This window comes from Oncorhynchus kisutch, linkage group LG14 (assembly GCF_002021735.2).
Source record: "Oncorhynchus kisutch isolate 150728-3 linkage group LG14, Okis_V2, whole genome shotgun sequence".
Taxonomy (NCBI): domain Eukaryota; kingdom Metazoa; phylum Chordata; class Actinopteri; order Salmoniformes; family Salmonidae; genus Oncorhynchus; species Oncorhynchus kisutch.
In genome coordinates, this window is record NC_034187.2 from 40,705,347 (window position 1) to 40,730,312 (window position 24,966).

At 44.8% G+C, this 24,966-nt stretch overlaps 1 protein-coding gene across 5 annotated transcripts in view; it reads left to right on the forward strand.

The window, feature by feature from the left end:
• Positions 1 to 24,966, forward strand: part of qkia (QKI, KH domain containing, RNA binding a) — an 83,108-nt gene that overhangs the window by 48,836 nt on the left and 9,306 nt on the right. For 2 of the 5 annotated variants that reach the window (XM_020500833.2, XM_031788405.1), the window contains exons 5-6: positions 20,983 to 21,070; positions 22,686 to 23,102. In XM_020500833.2, coding sequence (XP_020356422.1) covers positions 20,983 to 21,070; positions 22,686 to 23,102 — 505 coding nt within the window. The remainder of the gene's footprint in view (positions 1 to 20,982; positions 21,071 to 22,685; positions 23,103 to 24,966) is intronic. The other 3 variants (XM_020500836.2, XM_020500835.2, XM_020500837.2) reach the window with 3 other exon arrangements.

The following is a 24,966-nucleotide window of genomic DNA, read 5'->3' on the forward strand; positions in this document are numbered from 1 at the left end:
CTCATGCGCCGTTCCGCCTCACCGAGCGACGGTTGAGGGTGGGAGGTCCTGTATAAACACAAACTTCCTCCCTTGGCGGCAGCTGATTTCTGCAGAGGTATCACCGTAAATGCTGCACGGCCAATGCAGATGCAGCGCCTTTCAGATCTGTCCTCAGCAGGTTAAACACAATGCATTCTAATTGGGTTGCACTTACACACGTTTTAGTTTTATACGAATGAATTGTGCAGAATTTATTGGCCATGGTGTTTATCTTGCAGAGTGGTCTTTAAACATTGTCGCCCGCTGGCTGCCAACTCATGTTCAGGTTAAAGATAGATTTATAGCGAGATGCCAATACGAGGTTGTATCCGCTGAGGGTTCAGAGTGCAATCGAGGGCAGGACCGCAGATGCCTCTGCACTCTGACCGGATGTGCTAAACTTGTGCCAGCCCAGGAGTCTGACAGTTGGCTGCATGTGGATTTTCCAGCAAGAAAATAACCCAGAGGACATAAATCCACAAAGAAATTGTTAATTGACTGCCAAATCAGCATTTTGCAATCTCGGTCTCTGAACTTGAACCACATTGATAACCTGTGGTTTGAATTGGAGGGCAGTACAGAAGAATGCATGCATTCACATTAAGTTACTGCCATGTAATGGCCTAATTTTATCAGTTTGCTTTACTTGACTGTTATATTTGTTTGCTTAATTGATGGATGGCGCTCAGCCCCTTAACGACCCTCTCCTCGCTGTAAAAGACTGGAGGCTTCGCTCTCAAATCGTCTGCTCAGATGCCCGACCGTGACGATCAATTAATGTCTCCCTGTCCCCCAGCACTCTGGCCATCTGCCTCCCATGGTAAGACCCACGCACGTAATGTCCCATGGAAAACCAGCTCCCCAGTATTGGATATTAGCAGAGGTTATTTTCTTACCTCTCAGGGACGGCAAGGATTCGTAGGCTTACACATTTTTGGGCTAAAGCTGAGCTTGTCTATTTCTAGACTGGTGATTTTTTTACTACAATGGTCTATTTTAGTTCCCCCCCCCCCCCCCACACACACAGTTTCTGATGTTTCTTTCAGCAGGACCTTCATGTTGTTTAATACAGCACAGGTAGGGGTGGCGTAGTGTCATTTTCCATTTATTTTTATTTATTTTTTTGTGTTCAGAATTGGCCACGGCTGTCAGTGTGGCCATCGCCCATCTGAAGATACTCCCTGGGCTTTTTTGAATATTGCGTTGTTCTAACTGCGGCAGAGGCCAAAGCCCCGTGTCGATTACTTTGGTGCCATTGGCAACACGCTTGGTTAATCTCCGGTAGTAACGATTGCTGTGGGAGATGGGTCTAAACGACTTCTTGCTAATTGAATCCAGGAGCCCATGTTGGTCTGAATATTCCAGAGACCTAGATGGAGGGAGAGAATAGGTAGCGTCTCGGATTCTTTCCAGCACAGTAATTAGCTTTTCACATCTGTTAATAACCTGATACGTTGTGGGAAACATTTTTTTTCTTCTGTCCTCTGTGCCATCAACCCCATCATACAGTACAAACCAACACCCCTTCCCCTTAGCCACTTGCAAACATCAGTAGGGGTGTTTACTGTGTTGGTTGACAGGCAGCTCATTTAGATCTATTGTAGATCCTCTATTTTACTGGGAAGGAAGGGTTGGCAGATGATGGAAGCCAAGGTGACACTGGCACAGGCGGCAGGTTGAGTGATTGACAGAGCTGTCTGCTGGACGTTGTTATGGGTCTAATTAATCCTCATTGGCTCCCCAAACCGCTGGCGTCTATTTGAAGGGCTTCTCTTCATAGACACGCTTCGCACACCACAGATAATTTTCCCAGAAAGAAATGTGTTTGCTAGTATGTCATTTATTTATCATACCTCAAAGTCGGTGCAACTGTAGGCAACCCTCGCTGCCCTACCTACTTGTATGGTATTAAGAGAGAAATGGGCTACACTTGTTAGCACATTACACTGCATTGTTCAGTGTCTTTGAGCTTGAAGGGAAGCATCTGGGATAGTTATTTTGCATCCTCATTTGCATTTCAGTTTATTTGTCTGTTTGTTGTGAGGACCCTTGTCCTCAGGCATTTTGAGATAAAACACGAGAGGGTTAGGAGTTATCATTTGAAGTTGTGACTTGGGAGCTCAGCAAAGTTCAATCCATTGCGTAGGCGCGGTTAGCTGCCATCATTGTTAGCGCCTCGTTGTTTTGTTTCAATTCTGCCACTGCTCGGAGGCACAAGTTTTAAAAGAGTCAGCCGGCTGCACTCTCTCCCCTGTCCTCCTGGATCCTCTGGAAAACCATGAAAGGCCAGGAAAGGAGGGGTAGAGGAGAGGGAGACGATGCACTGCGCCCCCACAAAGCTTGCGGCGTCGCTCCCTGAACAAAGTGACTGTATTAGCAACTTGAACAGAGCAGCCCCAACCTTATTCTACATTTGCTTCATGGCAGTGACTGTCTTCTCGCTGCCTTTTTTTTTCTTTCTCTCTGTCCCCCTCTTTGTTGGTCTTTTGGCCTTGTACATTGTTTTGTGTCAGATTAGTTTATTGTTAACCGCTATCTTCAGACACCATGTTGTCTTGCGTGATAGCACGCTTCTGCAGTTTCTCTTCACCGTAGGAGACTCAGAATTGCACAGTCGCACTAGCTCCAGACCCCAGTGCCAGATTTGACCTCCCTCTCCCTTAGTCGGCCTTCAGTCTTTCCACCGAGGAAAGATCGGGGATGTATTGCTTGGGTGACAGATGGTCTGTAATGTATGCCAGGCGGTGTGGTCAGCGGGTTGTCGTGTGCCACGTCCGCCAAGTTCTCGCCTCCAGCAGCTCAGCCAGGAACACGCAGCACAGGTCAGCCTAGTGGAGCCTGTTCACGGCCAGCTCAGTTCTCCGTGATCGAATAAACACCTTTTCTTCCTTCTAGTGCATCATTGTTCGCACCTCCACATTAGCCATTGTATGACAAATGAGTATCAAATGCCATCTGGCTGTTTCCAACCCACGGTGCCTCTCCTATTAATGATGTTTACTTGCATATAAGTATTGTCTTTTGGGTCAGATAAAAATAATTCCCTGCCTTGTATGGGATGTAGCCCGCAAGGACATGGCGGCTGGTATTCATGCGGTACACATAGTCTAGTGGTGTTTATTTGTTTGGAACTATAATGGTTTGAGAAGGCCCAGTAATGTACCTGCCTGGCCTCTCCTGGTAACTGGCCGGAGCACAGGTCAAAACCACCCCAGTTTTAGAGCGGCGTATCACCCCGACTCAAACCGCTGCCTCAGGGCTTGGAGAAAAGGGATCATGGGAAATGAGAGCCTTCTAGTTCCCCAGCCTGTAAGCCCCCAACCCTCCACTCAGTGGCTGATGACACGATATTCGCCTGACCGACGGAAGCAGCTAAATGTGTTTTCTTCAGGTCTGCCCATGGCAACATCTTGTATCAGGAAACACCGTGTAGATGTTGCTAGTGTGGCTTAAAGCTCTATCGCCAAGTAGATTTTCAATTCCACCTTCCACCCTGGCTCTTAATGCAACCGCTGTGTCAATTTCAAAAAGACTTTACGGAAAAAGCATACCAGGCACTAATCTGAGTACGGCGCTCAGAGACTAAAACAGCCAAAGAGATATCCGCCATGTTGTGGAGTCAACATTAGTCAGAAATGGCATTATAATTATTCACTTACCTTTGATCTTCATTAGAATGCACTCCCAGGAATCCCAGTTTCACAAATGTTTTATTTGTTCGGTAAAGTTAATTTGTCCAAATACCTCCTTTTGTTAGGGCGTCTGGTAAACAAATCCAAACGCGCGTGCAAGTCCAGCTGAAAGGTCGGACAATAAGTTATATTACAGGTCGTAGAAACATGTCAAACGAAGTATAGAATTAATCTTTAGGATGTTTTTATCATAAATCTTCAATAATGTTCCAACCAGAATTCCTTTGTCTGTAGCTTGCATTCCATTGCTTTTCTAACTTTCACATCACCGCGTCACGAGCTCGTGGCAATCTGCCATACGCCTGGCTCAATCCCCTCTTTCGTCCCCACTTCACAGTTGAAGCATCAAGGTTCTAAACTGACATCTGTGACTGGACAGAGCTGCCCTGGGGAAAGGCCTGCCCTCTCCTCCACTGACTCTCTGGATCCCGTTATCATCCTGCTGGTTCCAGCAGTTTATCGGTTCTTGCACCCTGCTCACTAGTCCTAGTTAGCAATTCGAGGCTTACCGTGCCACACTTGGCATTAAGCACATTCCAATAAGTAGCTGTTTGAAGTATGAAACATCCTCGTTAATTAACTCTAACCGCTAGGGTAATAGGAATGGATTGTTTTCCATTTTACCAGAGGAAACCACTGGCCCCTTTTGACAATTCTGCCAATATCATTGACTGTGGATCTGAGTTTCTTGAGTAATGGTAAACAGTGGTCAATCACATCAGGTGAGTTGTTACCCTTTAAATCTCTCATTTCCCCCCATTTATCCCCAGCAGCTGTTCAACTCTCACACTGTGCCCAACCTTATTATAGAGATTTCTGGCACTGCAGCCCTAAAGGAAATAACAATTGAAAGGGCCCATTTCTCTGGACTAGATGCTAATCTGTTGCTTGCTGGCAGAGACTTCAAACGCACGATGGGCGCCGGCTCAAGGCCCCTGTTTGGAGTCTCTTCACACCAGTAGAGAGCGCACGAACAGCGTGAAAAATGCGTTCCCCGATTAGCCAGGGATTCTGTCCACACTTTACCTGGCCCTCTGCTTCCGTGCACTGGGATTGGTAGATGGCAGGGAATAGGGAGGAACTGTGTTGATGATCTCTGCTTATCACGAATGTGCAGCATTTTATCACTACAGAATAGACACAACCTCCCTTCTGTGGGTCTAAATCGGTGGTCACCAACCTTCTTTTTTTTTTTTACTCTAGATCAGTACCGCTCAGCCTATGCAACGTTAACCTGATAAAAAATAGTACTGTAGAAATGAGTTTTGTGCAGATGGCTATAGTCCCAATACATCACCACTGCATCTTGGCTTGGTTTGAATTGCCCTGCCAATTCAAGCAAATTTTAGTTTACATTTACTTGATCACACCGATATTAAATCAGTTGTATTACTTGAGGCACAGCTGAGTGAGCATATGTTTAAATCCATTTTATTTTACAGTAGCTCTCTGCTGTATTATAAGTCTCTAGTCATTGTTTTAAAAGTTTCTCTGTTTAAATTTTGCTTTAGCTTGCTTTTTAACCCTGTTATGTTACTGCAGACACGGTAGTCTATGCCATCCGATTGGACAGCGGTAGGCCTATAGTGCACTTGATTTGCTCTCCTGGCCTGCTGGGAAGTCAGTTTGAACCTTCAGACACGTGATATGGTTCAAAATGGGAACACTTCGCCTACCTGGCACACTGGGCAGCTGAATCTGGTGCACCTAGCACCAACAGCACGAGACATAGGAATGTGTTGAAGATCGATCAGTTGATCACTGGTCTAAGCTAAAATAGGGGAGTAGCATGTGTTGCGCTTCTTTCTCTCAAATTTGCACATGTATTTTTTCCAACCTTAATTAGTATTGCCTCTCCAAGCGGAGCATAGAGGAAAATATATATATTCCCGTGCAGCTCCATTTTATCACGTTAGCTAGGGTGCCAGGATAACATTTGTACAATGTCGATGCATAATGTATAGCGACAGACTTCTCTTTGTTTACTGTGCTTTGGTTTTAATGGGACTTATCTTGGCTGGCAAACATGCCTGCTCGTTCACTCAATGTTCCATCTCACTCTCTGCGGTTTAAAAAGCCTGCCTTTCACCACTGTATCCTCCATTGAAGTACCTTGTCTCTGTGGCCCAGACACTTCAGCTTTCAGTTCATCACACCTTTGATACCACACGAGGCCCTCGAAGATTTTTATGAACCTCTTTATCGGGTAGGGTTAAATTAGATTTCCTTGTGGAATTTAGCCTAACCTTTCTTTAACCTTATTGGAGCATGGATAACATTACTAACGCTATGCAACTTGTTTCATATCGCAAGAAACGGTGTAGTTGGATTCACACAGCCATGCCATCTCCATAGACCAACATTGTCAGCATGGCCTGAGTGAAGAGCTGTGACTTTCAATGTGTGACAAGATGCCACCTTTTCAAGTCAGTTTTTGTAACATTTCTGCCCTGCTCGATCGGCCCCGGTCAACTAAGTGCTGTTATTGTGGAGCGTAAACCTCTAGAAGCAACAACAGCTCAACCGCGAAGTGATAGGCCACAGAAGCTCAGAACATCAATGCCAAGTATTGAAGCACGCAGCTCATAAAAATTGTCTGTCCCCGGTTGCTACAGAGTTCAAACTGCCTCTGAGTGTAACGTCAGCACAAAAACTGTTTGTGGGCAACTTCATGAAGTGGGATTCCATGGCTGAGCAGCCACACACAAGCCTTAGATCACCATGCGCTATGCCAAGCGTCAGCTGGAGTGTTTTAAAGCTCTCCCCATTGGACTGTAGCAGTGGAAATGCGTTCTGTGGAGTGATAAATTGCGCTTCACCATCTGGCAGTCCAATTGACTAATCTGCAGTTGGAGGATGCCAGAAGAACACTACCTGCCCCAATGTATGGTGCCAACTGTACAGTTTGCTGGAGGAGAGAATAATGTTCTGGGGCTAGTTTAAACTTTTTTTTACTTTTTATGGTTCGGTCTAGGACCCTTTAGTACCAGTGACCGAAGTCTTAACGCCACAGCATAAAATGGCATTCTAGACGATTCTGTGCTTTCAATTTTGTGGCAACCGTTTGAAAACCCTTTCCAGTTTCAGCATGACAATGTCCCCGTGCACAAAGCGAGGTCCATACAAATGTTTTGAGATCGGCGTGGAAGAACTTGACTGGCCTCTACAGAGCCCTGACCTCAACCCCATCGAACACCGTTGGGATGAATTGGAAAGCTGACTGGGCCAGGCGTGATCGCCCAACCTCATTGCCCGACCTCACTAATGCTCTTGTTTCTGAATGGAAGCAAGTCCTCGCAGCAATGTTCCAACATATAATGGAAAGCTTTTCCAGGTGAGTGGAGGCTGTTCTAGCAAAGGGGAGACCAACACCGTATTAATGCCCAGGATTTTGGAATTAGGAGATCGAAGAGCAGGTGTCCACATACTTTTGATTGTGTGTCTCATTGACCCAGACATTTGCATGGTGCGGTCATAGGGTTGACGTTTCTGGGGCTAACAGACACATTTTCCTCGGTATCCGGAGTGTGCTTGTTCTAGTAAGCAGCGGAGTCTATTTTTTGAGTAGTGTTTGTTTATTTTCTGTCCCCAAATATTCCGATAATGGCCAAATTGGAAATGTACACAGTATTATTTGACGCAGTCCTGATTTTAAAAAATTATTCTGATGCGTCAGTTATGAGCATAACCCGTTTTTCTACCCATATCAGTGTTGTGATGGTTCCTTCTCTTACTGGAGATTTTCTAAACTGCAGACAGAAGGTGTTTGAGGAGCTGCTGGTATTTACATGATTGAGCTGGGAATCTGAGACATTTATGCAATGCAAGAGACAGAGCAGCCTTCATTTCCACCCTCCCCGCTGTTCCCGCATTGTTGGGATTCTGGTCACGAACTCTGAGAGTGAAAGGGAGGGAGGAAAAGAATGCAACGTTGGGGAAAGATTCATATCGCCATAATAATAATAACGTTATTCTTTCATGGGGTCTTTCATGTGAGCGTGCCACCAACCTGCTAAAACTGAGGGATGGGGAGTGCAGTGAAAAGGCAGCACTGTAGTCAATTAGGCGCGAGGCGGTGTAGCCGCAGAGCCAACTGGAAAGTGACTGAAAGGCCCCAGTCAGGCTCAGTCCCCAGTCTGATGGAACCAGTATAAAAATCACAAACTGCAACTTTGAGAAGTTAGCATGCACCGGCCCAATTTGTCTACAGGTCACCAATTGTACCCTTTGCATTTAGGTCTAGTGAGAAGTTTGGTCCCACATGAACCCCATTGACCTAAAAAAAAAAAAAAAGTTTTCTTAATCAATCTGATTGCGTACCACATCCTTTGGGGGTGGGTTGCAGGGTTTGGCGTGTTTCCCCCGTCTCCTAGAGGCATTCATCCGCCGTGGTTCTCCAGAATGTGCCGTGGTTCTCACCCTCTGTTTGAAGGTCCCCCCTAATCCTTTTAGTTGGAGAAGTAGGAAATTATGGAGTGTGAAGCTGCTGTTTGTGCTGCTGCTGCCGGGTACAGTATATCCCCCCCCCTCTCTCTGGGCCCTACAGAGACACACTGGGGTGTGAGTGGTAATTAGCCGTTCACACGGCTCTGGCCTGGCCAAGGGACTGCGAGGGCCAGGCTCAGGCAGCTGGGGGATGCCCTCAGACCTGGCTCAACAGAGAAAGGGGGAGATCGAACTTCTTTCATCTCTCCCAGTGTTTAAGTAGGGAAATGAATGTGTATAGCTCAGCGTTTGGAGGCCCCCCAAGACACTTACATTTTTTTAAATTTTATTTCAGCCACCACACATGACGCCTCACTTTGCCAGCTGACGCTTCACAACCGCTTCAACACCATGCAGCTTCCCAGCTCAGTCCCTCTCATCCTCCCCTTCAGTCTCGAGCGCTCTCCCCCTCATTCACATTGATGCCTGGCAATGCATCCTGTTGCGCTGCCCATTTTAACATTTGGCTTGGTATTGTGACTTGAGGTCGCCCGATGATGATTTTTCATAGCCAATTCGGCCTATTTATTTTCAATGACAATTACAACAATACTGAATGAATTTATTTTAATTTAATATATTACATCAATAAAATCAATTTAGCCTCAAATAAATAATGAAACATGTTCAATTTGGTATAAATAATGAAAAAACAAAGTGTTGGAAGTAAAAGTACAATATATGCCATGTAAAAAAGCTAACGTTTGAGTTCCTTGCTCAGAACATGAGAACATATGAAAGCTGGTGGTTCCTTTTAACATGAGTCTACAATATTCTCAGGTAAGTTTTAGGTTGTAGTTGTTATAGGACTATTTCTCTCTCTACCATTTGTATTTCATATACCTTTGACTATTGGATGTTCTTAAAAGCACTTTAGTATTGCCAGTGTAACAGTATAGCTTCCGTCCCTCTCCTCGCTCCTACCTGGGCTTGAACCAGGAACACATCAACAGCCACCCTCGAAGCAGCGTTACCCATGCAGAGCAAGGGGAACAACTACAAGTCTCAGAGCGAGTGATGTCATCGATTGAAACGCTATTAGCGCGCACCCCGCTAACTAGCTAGCCATTTCACATCGGTTACACCAGCCTAAACTCAGGAGTTGATAGGCTTGAAGTCATAAACGGCGCAATGCTTGAAGCATTGCGAAGAGCTGCTGGCAGCACGCACTAAAGTGCTGTTTGAATGAATGCCTGCTGGTGCCTTCCATCGCTTAGTCAGACTGCTCTATCAAATCATAAACTATATGATTATAACATAACACACAGAAATATGAGCCTTGGGTCATTAATATGGTCGAACCCGGAAACTCATCGCAAACCAAGTTTATTCTTTCAGATAAATACGGAACCGTTCCGTATTTTATCTAACGGGTGGCATCCATAAATCTAAATATTCCTGTTACATTGCACAACCTTCAATGTTAATTCATAAAATTCTGGCAAATTAGTTTGCAACGAGCCAGGCGGCCCAAACTGCTGCATATACCCTGACTCTGTTGCAAGAGAAGTGACACCATTTCCCTAACTAAATATGCATGTTTAAAAATATATACTTTAAAAAATATATACTTGTATATTGATTTTAAGGCATTGTTTATGGTTAGGTACATGTTGGCGCAACAACAGTCCTTTTTCACGAATGCGCACTGCATCGATTATATGCAACGCCGGACACGCTAGATAACCACTCATGGTTGATGATATTACTAGTTTAACTAGTTATTATGATTGTTTTTTATAAGAAGTTTAATGCTAGCTAGCAACTTGACTTCTTACTGCATTCGCGTAACAGGCAGGCTCCTCGTGGAGTGCAAGGCAGGTGGTTAGTGTTGGACCAGTAAACTAAGTTTGCTAGATCGAATCCCTGAGCTGACAAGGTAAAAATCTGTCGTTCTGCCCCTGAACAAGACAGTTAACCCACAGTTCCTAGGCAGTCATTGAAAATGTGTTCTTCACTGACTTGCCTAGTTAAATAAAGGTGGAAAAATACTGATTGTTATGGAAACTTGAAATCTGCCCTAATTAATCGGCCGACCTCTAATTGTGACTACGTAATAAATTCTGCAAATGCCTCTCCTAGGGGGTAATAAACCAAGTGTTCCACTTCCCATTGTCTCATAAGCTTGTTTTACACAATTTATTTTTGTCTGAGTGACTCTTAGCATTTCAGGAGGAGAATCCGGTGTAAACATTAGCATCAGCCGTTGAAACAGTGACTGATTGTGGTAATGTTCAATACATTGACTCACAGCCTTCCCCCTTGACTGCTGAGGGATCCCTGCCTCGGTGGTTCCTTCCTGGGTCATTCCTTTGATGGGGGGATTTTGCCTGGCAACCAGCCTCCCTGCTGAAACGTGTGCTACCAGCTGATCCCCTTCAGCTCATGGTCGAGGCTCAGCCCAACAGATCAAACAGTTGCTGATGTCTTTTCCACACTTGTCATGTGACCACTGTTAACCCCGATCCACCATCACAATTCCCCCCACTGAAGCATCTGCCCCATCTTCCCCAGTCGAGAGGGCAGAAGCCTGTCATGGGGTTGAGGGTTAGGGGAGGGCTCTGATCAGCTTTGACTCAATCTCGGAATCTGATGCAAATCCGACATTATTTAAACCTCCCCAAATCAGCCTTGGCCAAATCCCTTCAAGATAGTCCGGGCTCGATTGGACAGCATTAAAGGATCACAGGGACAGAACAATACAACGCCTGTTAATGGGAAGAGCGAGAGAATCATACTCTGCCAGCTGTCTCAAGGGGGTTTACAGCATGTTATGCCAGAGACAACTGTAGATCGCTTTAATGTTCGCTCTGTTCTTGTTTTTAGATATATTTTTCAATACATCCTGCTGTTAGGCGGTAATATCTTGTTTGTCAAGGCTAGCACAGGCAAATTCACATAATATATACATTCAATTGCCCCTTATTAAATATGTTTTCCTAGTTTCGTTTTTTTATATGTTCCCTTTTAGTTAACGCATGCTGTGTACTCGGATGTAGCCAAACTTTTGTTTCCTGTCCAGTGTGTACTTTAATGGTACCCACATTGGGAGTGTTGCTAGTGGCCGAGACCATGTGAGAAATGCTGTCTCGTGTGTTTAGGAAGGACAGTAAGGGGAGAAACACATTTTCTCGCATCAAATTCTTCCTCAGTAATGACCCGCTGTCTTTCTGGCAGCCCTGAGCACGGCAGAATATTGATGGGGCTACTGCTGAGCACCAAGGCTGCCCACTCGGGCCCAATAAAAGCTCCTAACAAGCCCCATACAGCCAGCCAGCACAGTGTCAGGCTCTGCTATGCTAATTCTACTCCACCACAACTTTCCCTACAAAGTTATTCACCACTGTAACCTATGACAAAATATGTGACTAGAGTCTGCATTGTCAGCGGAGGGGTGGAACACCCCTGGTTTGAGTTCCTAATCTGACTGTGGCTGTTTTGGGTCGACGCTGATGTCTGAGGGGGTTTAGCATGGCTAATGAGGATAGCGCTAGGCTAGTTAACTGACGTGTCTTAAGTGAGTGAGCTTTCTGGGAGTGAAGGGAGGGTTTGGTTTAGACAGGCTTGTGTAGTGTTGCAGGAGATTGCGTTTTTAAGTCTACTGGGAGATGAACAGTGCTTGGTGGAGGCTGCTGCTGATTCTCCAGATGGTGAAAACAAAAGAAAGTTGCCTTCGAAAAGTGCGGCGAGATTTGAAATGACTACTGCACTTGCGCTCTACTATTCTTTCAAAGAATTGGAAGTAGAAGTTTTAAAGGAGGCTGAACTTCATGATTGTGACTGAAATGTAGGTTTTGTCTCGTGTTTTTTTTTTTTCAAACCAGAGTATGTGAGCGGAGTGTGTCCAATTTGACTGGAGCGCCTAGTGAGTTTTCCAAAGGCTGGAGCATTGGCCTTCTCGCCTGCTCCAGTAGTGCTCACTTCACAAGCTCGGCATGCCCGGCCCAGCGTGCATTTCCTTTAGCTACGGTCATGGAGTTTGCTAAATATTTAAGATCACCAAGACCTGCTCAGTTAATCTGTACCATTGTTGCGGAGTTGTCATAATGCCGCAGCAAATGTACATTTATCCCAGGGGTGTTGGCAGACACAATGTAAGTAACTTAATTTATGTCCCTCCCTAACTTCCCTGAATGCCTCTGATTCTGCAGCTATTTTATGCAGTAATCATGTGCTTATGAACCAATGTTATATTGTTAGCACTGAGGCAGTGTGCCCTGGGAGGAAGTTGACAAAGAGGCAAGTCAAAGGAACTTTAATCGCTTTTATTACGAATTCTGTATTGTAAAAAGTGAATATTTTTCATACCATGAGGTACCGGATCCGGCCAAATAGGGTCTGGAACGAAAGTCTAAAACGGGAGAGGTGTCAGGTCTTGTTCCGGTGGGATCTGGCTCAAATTAAGCACTGGGAAAGACTAGATTAAATAGAAAATTGTCTGACTGGTGTGAACATAATATCTTGTGAATGATGCATAGTTCATGCATTTTTCTTGGCAACATTTTCAAATGATATGCCGATATGTTTTGCATCACAACTAAAGTGGCCAAATAACTCTACTAATGTAGCCTATAGGCCCAAGACTCCTGGAACGTGGTTGGAAAGCCCATAGCCTACAGCAGGGTTCCCCATACTACACATTTAGTTTTTTTCCCTAGCACCACACAGCGGATTCAAATAATCAATGCTTGATGAATTGGTTATTTGAATCCGCTGTGTAGTGCTAAGGCAAAACAAAGTTCACCCAGGGTGGGCCCCATGGCTGAGTTTGGGAAATCCTGGCCTACAAAGCCTAGTGAAACGTGTTCTTATAAGCCCAGTCATTGCACAATTGCGTGTGAGAACAGTGTTTTACTTGCCACTTTAAAAGATGATCCCAGCTTTCTCATGCCTCTTTATTGTTAAATTCTTAAAAATGAAGCACATCCGCTTTACAAACTGTGTAGCCTACCTGGCATTTAAACAAAGTAACTGCACGGAACCTCCATTCGCTATTCCAGTGCAGGCTATGTGATTATATAAACCAAAAATTGTGGGCCATTCTAAAAACGGTTAAATTAACACGTTAGCAGGTGATGTAAAGACCAGGTTAAATTGGGAATACTGCGTGAGAATATTATCAAGTGCTTGTCAAATTGGGAATGAGACTGAAGTGTGTGCAGCCTTGCCAAGAAATGGAGCAGAGCTCTTCGTTTTTTTTCTCAAATCATTGTTCGTTGCGTCATAGCATATATGCGCTCTGCTCCATTTCTTATATATATATATATATATATATATATATGCAAAATTCTAACGTTTATCACAACTAAAGTTGCGTAAATAACTGTACAATAGTATATAGGAGGACCTGTTTCTTTAAGCCGCATGTGGCCACTCAAATCATTTGGCGAAAACAGCTATGTTAAATTGTATTGTTCTTACTATAACATACAAAATACCACGGTATTTATTCGCAAAGCTTGCCTGCTAATTGAACTAGTGTAGCCCACAGAGATGCTAAACGTGTTTTGTTAATTACCGTGAGACGCATTCACTTGTGAATGATGCACAGCGCACTGATCACCAGCTGACAATGTCATGGCTAGTCAAAGGAACTGCACACCAGATACTTAATGGTTTTCTGATCCAGGCCCTGTGACTAACTAACAGATTTATTTTTATTTCACCTTTTTTATTTAACTAGGCAAGTCAGTTGAGAGAGAAATATTATTTTCAATGACTGCCTAGGAACAGTGTTTTAACTGCCTGTTGAAGGGCAGAACGACAGATTTGTACCTTGTCAGCTCGGGTATTTGAACTTGCAACCTTCCGGTTACTAGTCCAACACTCTAACCACTAGGCTACCCTGCCGCCCCAGATGCATGTCTGTGTTCCCAGTCATGTGAAATCTATAGTTTAGGGCCTAGTTAATTTATATTAATTTACTGATTTCCTTATGAACTGTAACTCTGTAAAATCTTTGAAATTGTTGCATGTTTGTTTTTTGTTCAGTGTAGATAATTTTTGGGTGTTCAACTTTTAACATGTAATTTTCACATCCTCCCCCGCTCTCTCCCTGGCGAGTTCTTGATACGTCTTGGCACGGTGGCGGGTAATCACTTTTCTCCAGATGTTAGTTTAGGAGGAAAACTAAGGGAGGAGAGTATGATGAGAACAACAGCTGGCTGTATTCAGGCACCCCCACCCCCTTGTTGCGCAACGTGAAGTCATCAGTCTTTTACCACACCCTTTACCGTTCCTCTACTTTATTTCCCCTTTCATTCCTCACCCCTTACATTCTCTGCCTCATGGCCGTGCCGACCAGTCTGAGTCGTTTGGAAAGCAACCTGACCTGCTCCCAGCCTCTCCCCTCTTGTTATGACTGGCAGCTTAGACCAGTGAAGAAAAACAGAGGAAACAGCATGTCAGGCCACTGGGGATTGTTCTCCCTACATTCCCTGTGTCTCGCTCTCCCCTCTCGCGCCCCCTCTCCTCTATGGTACAAAAGCAGGGGCCCCTGCCAGACTTGAGCAAAAATTTTCACGTCGGCACGGCAGATGCCTCGTGTGACCTCATCCGTAGGGCTGTCAGGTAGGCAGAGGGACAACTTCTTTGCTTCCCCCACCACCACTCTTCCCCTCTGATAGCTATTACTGCTCCTCTGATTTCACAAACAGGTCTTATTGATTAAATCTGATTCCTGTGGATAGAGCAGTTTTATTGAGTGGCTTTCGCTGATAGATTATGTGTGACGGTAAAGGGGGAAACCTTCACTCCTTGTCCTCAAGGCTTGTAATCCAGGCCACATTTCTCCCAGGAATTGGGCAGCCCATTGCCTCTCAGATTTCCCCCCACACTCTGCATCTCCTGTCCTGAATGTTTGAGGAGACAGGAGTGTGAGGAGTGCCCACTCAAGAGCGTGCATTGTGATGGCACTACGGTCACAAGGACATCAAACATGTAGTCCCTTCAGCATGGCACATGAAACATTCATTCAGGAAACTGAGTGCTTTCTTAGTCGACACACTGCTAGATAGTAGCAGCCAGTAGACACCCACTTTCTGTAGCTTTAGTGTGACCAAGTTCCAACTCAGAAATCACTCCATACAACCGGTGTTATAGTACTAAGTCATATTTATAATAGCCTTGTTATGTTGACTAATGCAGTGGCGTACATGTATCTGTTTCCTTGTGGCCATTAGGGCATTTTTAGTAACAGCCTGCTGTGGTATGACGAAAGCTGTGCCAGCAGGATTCCTGAGGTGTGCCTGCCCGCCCAGAGTTTCACATTCTGTTTGCCTCTGCTCTCGGCGCGCACACACACTAGGCATACTTCGTTTTCCTCTCTGCCACACATGCACCCCCCCCCCCCCTCCCAAGCAGGATCTGTATACCCTTGCCTCTGCTGCCCTCTATTTTCCTTTGCGCCCCTCAAAACAGCACCTCCACCTGCAATGCTATGCAGAGCTGGATAGATGAGGATGGTGACACCCCTGCCGCGGTAGTCTTTTTAACTCTCCCAACCTTCAGATCAATCATCCGTTGGCTCTTTCCTGTCCCTGTCTGCCTGCAACTCTCACAGCCCTCTCCCAACAACTAACTACACACGCCTAAAACCAGCCAGGCCCCCCCCCCCCGAAAGGGAAAACGACTTTCTAACGCTCATTATGCCGCCCTGCATTTTAAAAGGTTAACCGCGTCAGCGAGCATTCAGGTGTGCTGTGAGGGGAAACCACCCAATGGTTATTCAATCTCACGCTCCAACATCTGTCCGCTCTCCAGTTTGCACATTAAACAGAACATTGTAGCAGTGTTCTAAATGCGTTACCGGGCAACTCACAGTAGGCATTTATGTTTGGGACAGAGGGTAGAGTAAAGACTTAGTGACCTTGCAGACACCTGAGGCGGAGACTTTTGTCGGTCTCAACACTGACTCAGTTCTCTAACCACAGTCAGATTCTACCGCCAGTCTTGCTCTGTGTAAAGGCTTTTGAACTATTCATGCCACGTTTTTGTCACCGAAAACCACATGTGCAACTGAACACACTCAACCTCGCCATGACTACTTCTCAGTTTTTTGGGGGAGGGCTCATTCGTTTAGTCTTAATCACCATTGGCTCAGATCCAAACAGGCTGACAGTTTGAGGCCAAAAAAGGAGCAGAGAAAGAAAACAAGCTGTCTCATTCCTGGGGCTCATTTCTGAAAATTCTTCCGGACTGGAGAAGCTGTGTAGAAGGTCAGTGGGGGGTCACAATTTGATTTAATCTGATGGTAAAAAGGGAAAGGAGGCAGACGACGGAGAATCTTAACAGAATGGGTAGATAAAGATGTCCACGCTACCACAACCACCTCTGATTGGCAACTAAAAATGGGCAACCTGGGCCCTCTGACTGGGCACTGGTGATTTCTAACAGCTATTTAGCAGTGATTTGAGGTCATTTCCAGGTTGAAGGGTTAGCGTTAGCCATTCTCTGTGAACATGTCTAATTAGGCCAGCAGGTCTGGTGTAGAAAATGTGAAGTGGCCTCTCGCTCCCCAACTCTAAGGTTGTTGAAATGGGCTCGGATCCTTCTAGGCTCAATGTGGTTCTTGTGCCATTATGCTTTCAGTGGCCTAGAATATTCTTGGTTAGCGCTAGCTGCTCCCTCTTATGTTTTAGAAATATACAGTATAGAGGGGTGGGAATGATATACTGTGTGTTCGGGAAAGTATTTGGACCCCTTCACTTTTCAACTTGTTACAGCCTTATTCTAAAATGAATTAAATTAGTCCCCCCCCCCCCCCCCATCAATCTACATCCAATACCCCATAAGGGCGAAGCAAAAACATTTATTTTTTTATTTGGGTGGGGGGGCAAATGTATAAAATTAAACGATTATCACATTTACGTAAGTATGCTGACCCTTTACTCAGGCTTTTCCACATTTTGGCAGTGACTACAGCTTCTCGTCTTCTTGGAAATGACGCTACAAGTTTGGCACACCTGTAGTTGGAGTTTCTCCCATCCACTGCTGATACTCTCATGCTCAGTCAGGTCTCCCCAAAGATGTTCGATCGTGTTCAAGTCCGGGTTCTGGCTGGGCCACTCAAGGATTGTGTCCTTAGAGTCGCTGTCCTGTTGGAAGGTGAACCTTCGCCCCACCTCCGGAAGGTGAACCTCCTGAGCGCTCTGGAGCAGGTTTTCGGCAAGGATCTCTATGTACTTTTCTCCTTTCATATTTCCCCCGATCCTGACCAGTCTCCCTCTCCCTGCCGCTGAAATACATAGGGATGGTGCCAGGTTTCCTCCAGACGTGACGCTTGGCATTCAGGCAAAATAGTTCAATCTTGGTTTCATCAGACCAGAGAATCTTGTTTCTTATGGTTTTGAGTCCTTTAGGTGACTTCTGGCAAACTCCTCCAGTTGGCCTGTCGTGACTTACTGAGGAGTGGCTTCTGTCTGGCAACTCTACCATAAAGGCCTGGTTGGTAGAGTGCTGCAGAGATAGTTGTCCTTCTGGAAGGCTCTCCCATCTCCACAGATGAATTCTGGTGCTCTGTCAGTCACCATCGGGTTCTTGGTCACACCTCCCTGACCAGGCCCTCCTCCCCCACATGCGTAGTTTGGCCGGGCGGACAGATTTGGGAGTCTTGGTGGTTCCAAATTTCTTCCATTTTAAGAATGAAGGCCACTGTGTTCTTGGGGACCTTCAATGCTGCAGACAGTTATTTTTACCCTTCCCCAAATCTGTGCCTCGACTCAATCCTGTCTCGGCGCTCTACTGACAATTTATTCAACCTCATGGCTGGGTTTTTGCTCTGACATGTACTGTCAACTGTTGGACCTTATATAGTCAGGGGTGCCTTTCCAAATCATGTCCACGCAATTGAATTTACCACAGGTGGACTCCAAGTTGTAGAAACATCTCTGGAAACCGGATGCACCAGAGCTCAATTTCGAGTTTCATAGCAGTGTCTGAAATCTTATGTAAATAAGGCATTTCAGTTTGGTATTTGTAATGACATTCTTAACCTGTTTTTTACTTTGTCATTGTGTAGATTGAGGATATTTTTTATCCATTTTAAAATAAGGCTGTAACGTAACAAAACGTGTGAAGTGAAGAGGTCTGAATACTTTCCAAATGCACTGTAGGCCTATTCACCAATTGATTATATTTATTCTTTATTTAATTAGGGAAGTCAATTAAGAACATTCTTATTTACAATGACGGCCTAGGAGCAGTGGGTTAACTGCCTTGTTCTACCCCTGAACGACAGATTTGTATCTTGTCGGCTCAGGGATTCGATCTAGCAACCTTTCGGTTACTGGCCCAACGCTCTAACCACGAGGCTACCCGCCTCCCTTATACATGGTACTCGTCATGTCATTTGTCCACCTTCCATGAAAATGTGCCTGTTGGCAAAAAGCTGTTGCATTGTCACATTTTCTCATTTATGAACTCCAGTTCCCTTTCTGACGTGTAATAGTATAATCAGATATTGTACAAATTCTATTTATGTACAGCAGTTCAATCTGACATCAGCACTATGGCTTTCCAGGACTGAATTGGTACTCTGGCACTCCCAGTTCACCACTCTGCTGTCAGAGCGAGTGGAAGAGAACGAGGCAAAAAGGGAGAACAACTTCCTTTCCTTGTTAATTGCCACCAGTACAGCCAACGACTATTGCGGACCGTAGCGCACAACCTTGTGTGTAGTCTGAAACCACGGTCTCCTCTGCCCCCCCCCAGTCTTCCCCTCTCTGGGGAGGTCTTTACTTTGAGCCTTGCTATCTGCTGCATTTTTTTTCTCCCCACCGTAATCTGATTTTTCAACCGGCTATTTACTCCAAAGAAAAGCGTATGATATTGAATCGTGCGCCAACATGTCAGTCAGGCCCCCCGTCTTTATTGCTCCGCCGTTAACAGCCTTGTCCTCCTTTTATCGAGTCTGAACAACCCGGCCAAAACGTAATCCTGTCATGACAATGGAGCTCTCGAGTCTGCTTTCTGAGAAGTAGAGGCCTTCACGGGTCAAAGTTGGGCCTGTTCCAAAAGGGACATGGGGCTATCCCACCCGGACCCAATATGCGTTAATAATTTTTTTTATAGACCTGTTCCAAACGGACCAGAGGACAACTAGACCCGTTCCGTATAGACCTGGTTGTATCCAGACCCGATCCGAGTGAGGGAAGCAGCAGAAATACGTGTTTAAGCTACTTTATTAACCGGAGACGATAAAGCTTGTGGGAGGGAGGTGAAGTGACGCTCTAGCAGGGGTTGTCTGTGGGCTAGTGTGAGCAAGTGACATGGTGAAGGAGAGACGGCAACCAACCAAGCCGGCTCACGCTATAGTAGATTAGTAGCTCGTTTATCATCCAATATGATTACGTAGTATCGGTCTTGACTGCGTCAAACTGGGAGACGCTAGCTAGGCTACTCAAGGCATGCACTTTCTCGTCCTACACTTTAAAACTTTTTAAAATTGTATTTAACTAGGCAAGTCTGCTAAGAACAAGTTCTTAATTACAATGACGGCCTAGGAACAGTGGGTTAAACTGTCTTGTTCATGGGCAGAAGGACAGAGTTTTGACCTCAGCGGATCAGGGATTCGATCCACCAACCTTTCAGTTACTGGCCCAACGCTCTAACCACTAGGCTACCTGCTGCCAAACAACTCCATTCAAATTTTAAGTAGCAGCCTACCTGTTGTCTCTTGGTCATTGTAACCTATCCTCCTTTTTCATTTTAACTCCTTCCATTAATTTGATATCTTAACTTTGGCCACACATGGAGTCTCCAACTGTAGCCTATTGCCACTTTGACTTATGATTGGCCAACAAGCTACACACCCCACTCTCGTGAAAGCAAGCGCAGCAGCATAACTTACACAATTTCTCTACTGCAGCAGTCACATTCGCATCTGAAATGTTCCTTTGGACAAATCCGTTAATTACACATAACCATGACAATCATATCAGATCCGACACCAGACCCGTGACATTTAGTTCTGGATCAGGACCAGCTTGGGTCTGAGATCGGGTCTCGAGTATTCCGGTACAGGTGCATCCATGAAGCACCTGTCTTTCTAAAGCGTAGAGCAGATGTGAAGTCTGGGGGGGGGCTTTCCTGTCTGCAGCCTTAGATATCTTGTCTGTCTAATGAAATCACACTGGTCCTACTTTTATTACGCTCCACTACCTGGAAAATCACTGCATTTTCATGGTTATGAAGGGTTTAGTCACTTCAGGGGGGAAATGGCAGGTTCAGGAAGGGGGGGTGCTAACTTAATTGCTCTACATGAATAATTTCACTTGACTAATTTGGGTGATAATGACAGAGGCAGCGCTTTTGTATTTATTTATCCAAACATTAATTGACAGGACTGACATTAACTGGGCTGTTATTGCGCATTTGAGTGCGCACGAGAACCCCAAAAAATACAGTAATTATCTTGCTGATTGGGAGGTGGTTTATGCGTACGTTTTCCCTGCCTAATGTCATGTCTGTCAGCGATTTTAGCGTGAGATGCAGCAACGTGACAATGGTGTTGAAGCTCATCTGTGCCTTCCACCCCCATGCAACTTGTGCTTATGGAGAACGAACTGGGGCGTATTCACTACAAGCAAACGAAACAGGAAGGGGACCTGCCTGAGTTTGTCCAAAAACTTGTTTTCATTGCAAACCAGTGTTCCGTTTACAGATTGCTACAGAGTGCACTAATGATTTTGTGACCCAAGTGGTTTTTCTGTCCCCATGTCCCTCTTGCAATAGTGGCACAGTGAAGTGACTTGTCACTTGAAATGACTCGATTTGTTTGTTCCAGGCGGAAGGAGAGGATAATCTGAAGAAGATGCAGCTGATGGAGCTGGCCATTCTCAACGGGACGTACCGTGACACCAACATCAAGACACGTAAGCGTTACAACCACATTCACTAAAGGTTCCTGTTTTGATCCACATTGACTAACGCAAAGTTGATCATAATCAATCTTTATTTTATTGACGTGTAAGAATCTCTTAATGACCACGGTGAAGAAGAAACGTAACATGCTCATGATATACTGTGTGCCTCTACTAGGTTCGTGTATGTCGTCATTGCAGTGTCATGGGTCTTGACCAAATTTCTTTTGTAGACTGCACTTTTCCTCTGAAGTGTTGTCCAACCAGTGTCTACCTACCTCACAAACCACCTGTATCAAAGTAGAGCAGTGTCCCCTCCCTCTCGCCGCTCCCCCCTCTGTGCTCCTTTCCCTCCCTCCCAATATGGATGCAATCACAATTTGTTGCAATCTCGAGGTGGTTTCTATATGCCTTCAGCGCATCGCAGAAATCACTCATCTCTGCATGATGAAGTTCACGCTTCTGTTACAGTTTTGATTTCCAATCACCAGTGTTACTTTCTGTGGAGTTCATCCCACCCAGTGCTCTTGCAGTTTCTGCAGTTTCATGCCTGTGATTTTAAATAAATGCATTGCAATGTTTTTATTTTGGGGGGGGTGGCTGCTTTCAATTGACCATTTACTGTTTACATTATCATTTGTTACTGAATGATATTAGTAATGGCGATACATGTATTTGTTTTGCACATTTGGTCAGTTCAAAAGGCTTGAAGTGTTGGAAAATAATTTTATATATTTTACAAACGAATGTCAGATATATGTATGTGTGTGTATATATTGAATGAATGATTTGACATTGGTTTGTAAAACCTGGACCAGTGGCTGTCAACACAATGGTGATAACCAGACTAGTGCTACTTAGTGTGAATTAGCCTAGACAGCCACCAAATCACAGGCCGAAGAGCTACATGTAAAACATTGATTCAGTCGCCCCGGCCGTCAGTGATTTAACTGTTGTGTGGTACGACGTTGGAACATATGCAAAGCCATTTGGACAATCTTTTATTGGTTTTGTCAGCCAACCAAAATGGTTTCAGGGTCATGTAGAGGAGTTGAGTGAATCTGAACTGTACTTATATATCCCGTATTGGCCAATATCAACTAGTCGGTCCCACTCAAGGCCTCATAGGCCTAGAGTCGTCCAATAGTCTCAATTGTCTTTTCTGGGGATTGACCTAATCCTATTGGTCCATATCAGAAACTGGCACTCCTAGTCTCTGTGGCCAGTGGCTTAATTTCTGTTGCTTTGTGTGTTTGTTTTGATCACTTGTGCCGTCCACAGTACATTAATTTGTGGTTGTCATGGTGATTGGTATGCTTAATATGCTCTGTGCATTGGGGTAATGGCATCATTTTAGCAACGTATCTTTTTTTTATTTTGGTATGGGTTTCTTATTTTCTTTACTCAATTTTTGGTGTGCTGGTTCACCTTGATCATTGCATGGACTAATTTTCCTTTTTTTTCGCCCCTCCCCTCCTTCCCCCCCTACCCCCTTTTCCTGCTGTTTTATATTTTCCAACCTGCTTCTCGACCTGTGATTTTGGTCACCCACACCACATCTTTACCCCCTTGTCTTGTATCTCTATCTCTCCATCTTTCTGTCTTTCACTCTTTTTGCTTATGGCAGACCCCCTTGCGTTCTCTCTTGCAGCGGCGGCAGCCGCCGCTCAGGGCCCCCGCCTAATACAGGCACCCCAGGGGCATATGATGGCCCCCCATCAGCAAATGAGGCCCCCCACACCGGGAGGCACCCCCATCATGAACATCATCCGACAACCCCAAATGCAGGGCATGTTGCACAATGGCACCCCCACCCTGGTGCCTCCCTCACCGGACGGCGGCATCATCTACGCCTCCCCATACGACTACCCGTACGCCCTGGCACCCACCTCCCTGCTGGAGTACCCTATCGACCACAGTGGGGTTCTAGGTAAGCGACCCTGGGGCCTGGGCGGCGGCCCCTTTAGCCCCGGACAGGAAGGCAGCTTGTTTTACCCTGGGTTTTTGGACGCGGCTTCGATGAGCCACAGTCAGGACTTAAAAGGTAAATATGTCGTATCCAGCTGAAAGAAAATAGGGTTGTTATTGGTGTGACCTAATGGCTAATAAAGGGCAAGGGGGACAGGGATTTTTTTCTTCCAGTTAGACATTTTTCATATCGCCCCACCAAATCCTTTTCCTGGCTCAGGTTTTGTTGCCTTGTCTGAGAATATACACACACACACACACACACACACACACACACACACACACACACACACACACACACAAACTCTCTCTGACAGGGACATGCATGATTGCACACACCAGCGTTCTCTCCTTTTTATGCACTCGCAAGAGGCAGATTCAGTCTGGCGGTGGCTCCCCCTGGATTTCAACAGCTTTTGAAATAATTCCGTTTTCCCCAGCTAACTCTGCAGCTCTGGCCTTGATGCCAGTAGAAAGTCCCCTTTGTCCCGGCGGGGAAGTTCATTAAATTTACTGTTCTCATTTTTCCACTTGTCTCAGTTTTCACCTTCTTGAACTTCAACTTAGTACAAGCCACAGACATTCCCCAGTCATTACGTCAGCTGTGGGAATTACATTCTGTAGGTGCGGGTGTGTATGCAATATGCTGGCAAAGAAACATTTTCAACAAAATAAATGATAATGACTAACATTTGTAACTAACCGCCTTGATTCGGTCTTATGTAGTAATTTTTTTAACTTATTTTAAAAATTTTATACATTGGATAAAAGTAGACTCGGAGCTAGAAAATTGTATATCATAAGTTGAAGAACAACGAAAGTAATTCTGCTTTGAAAGTTGATTAACTTGTAACCCCACCTTTTGAGAAAATGGTCTGTGAATATTTTGGTATACCTACTGGAGAGCTCTTTGTCTACACCCATTCAGTGTTCACACCCTCTTAAGCCCCACACATCTCTTTTAGGGATTTACATGAGGCATTAGTTTAGTTTAGTAAACAACCAAAGATTTCAAGACAGTGATGAAAGTAGTAGCCTACAATAAGGGAAAAGTGCAGGTAGAAATACACTAACTAGTCCTTGGCCTATATACTAATCTGACTTTGGTGCAGGTAATGTTCTTCACATTACCATGTGTGGTAAACACACACTATATCAATGTTGATTTTTGTCACATGCACAGGATACAGGTGTAAACATTAGTGAAATGGTTACAATTAACAATATAAAAAATTGACAAACTGGATACCTAGTCAGTTGTACAACTGAATGCCTTCAACTGAAATGTCTTCCGCATTTAACCCAACCCATCTGAATCGGAGGTGCGGGGGGCTGCCTTAATCGACAAAGGATTCAGATACAAAATATTTGTAATTGTTAGATTAGTCTAAATTGATGGGTCATTTGAAGGAAATGCTATGACCAACCACCAGCTACGTCTCGCTAAGTAAATGGGTCACTATTGTCTAGACATGTTCATGAAGTACAATTGGTGGCTGTAATCACCCCCCAGACACACCTGGCTAACTTGATGGGTCATGTAATGCACACATCTGGCGAAGTGTTAGTGGATGGAGCCAAATACAGGACCATTCTGGAAGAAAACCTGATGGAGTCTGCAAAAGACCTGAGACTGGGACGGAGATTTGTCTTCCAACAAGACAATTATCCAAAACATAAAGCAAAATCTACAATGGAATGGTTCAAAAATAAACATATCCAGGTGTTAGAATGGCCAAGTCAAAGTTTTGGCCTTTACTACTAAAGTCCATAGAAATGCATTGAATAACACTTTCATAAATGGCAAAAAGGAGAGTCCAAAAATGTATAATAAATTGTCTGCCCCAAATCAACAAGATGTGTTTAAAAAATAAAATTAAAAAATATCTTCATACTTCCATTAATTTAAAAAACGTGTACCGGTTAACTTCAGATGAGTC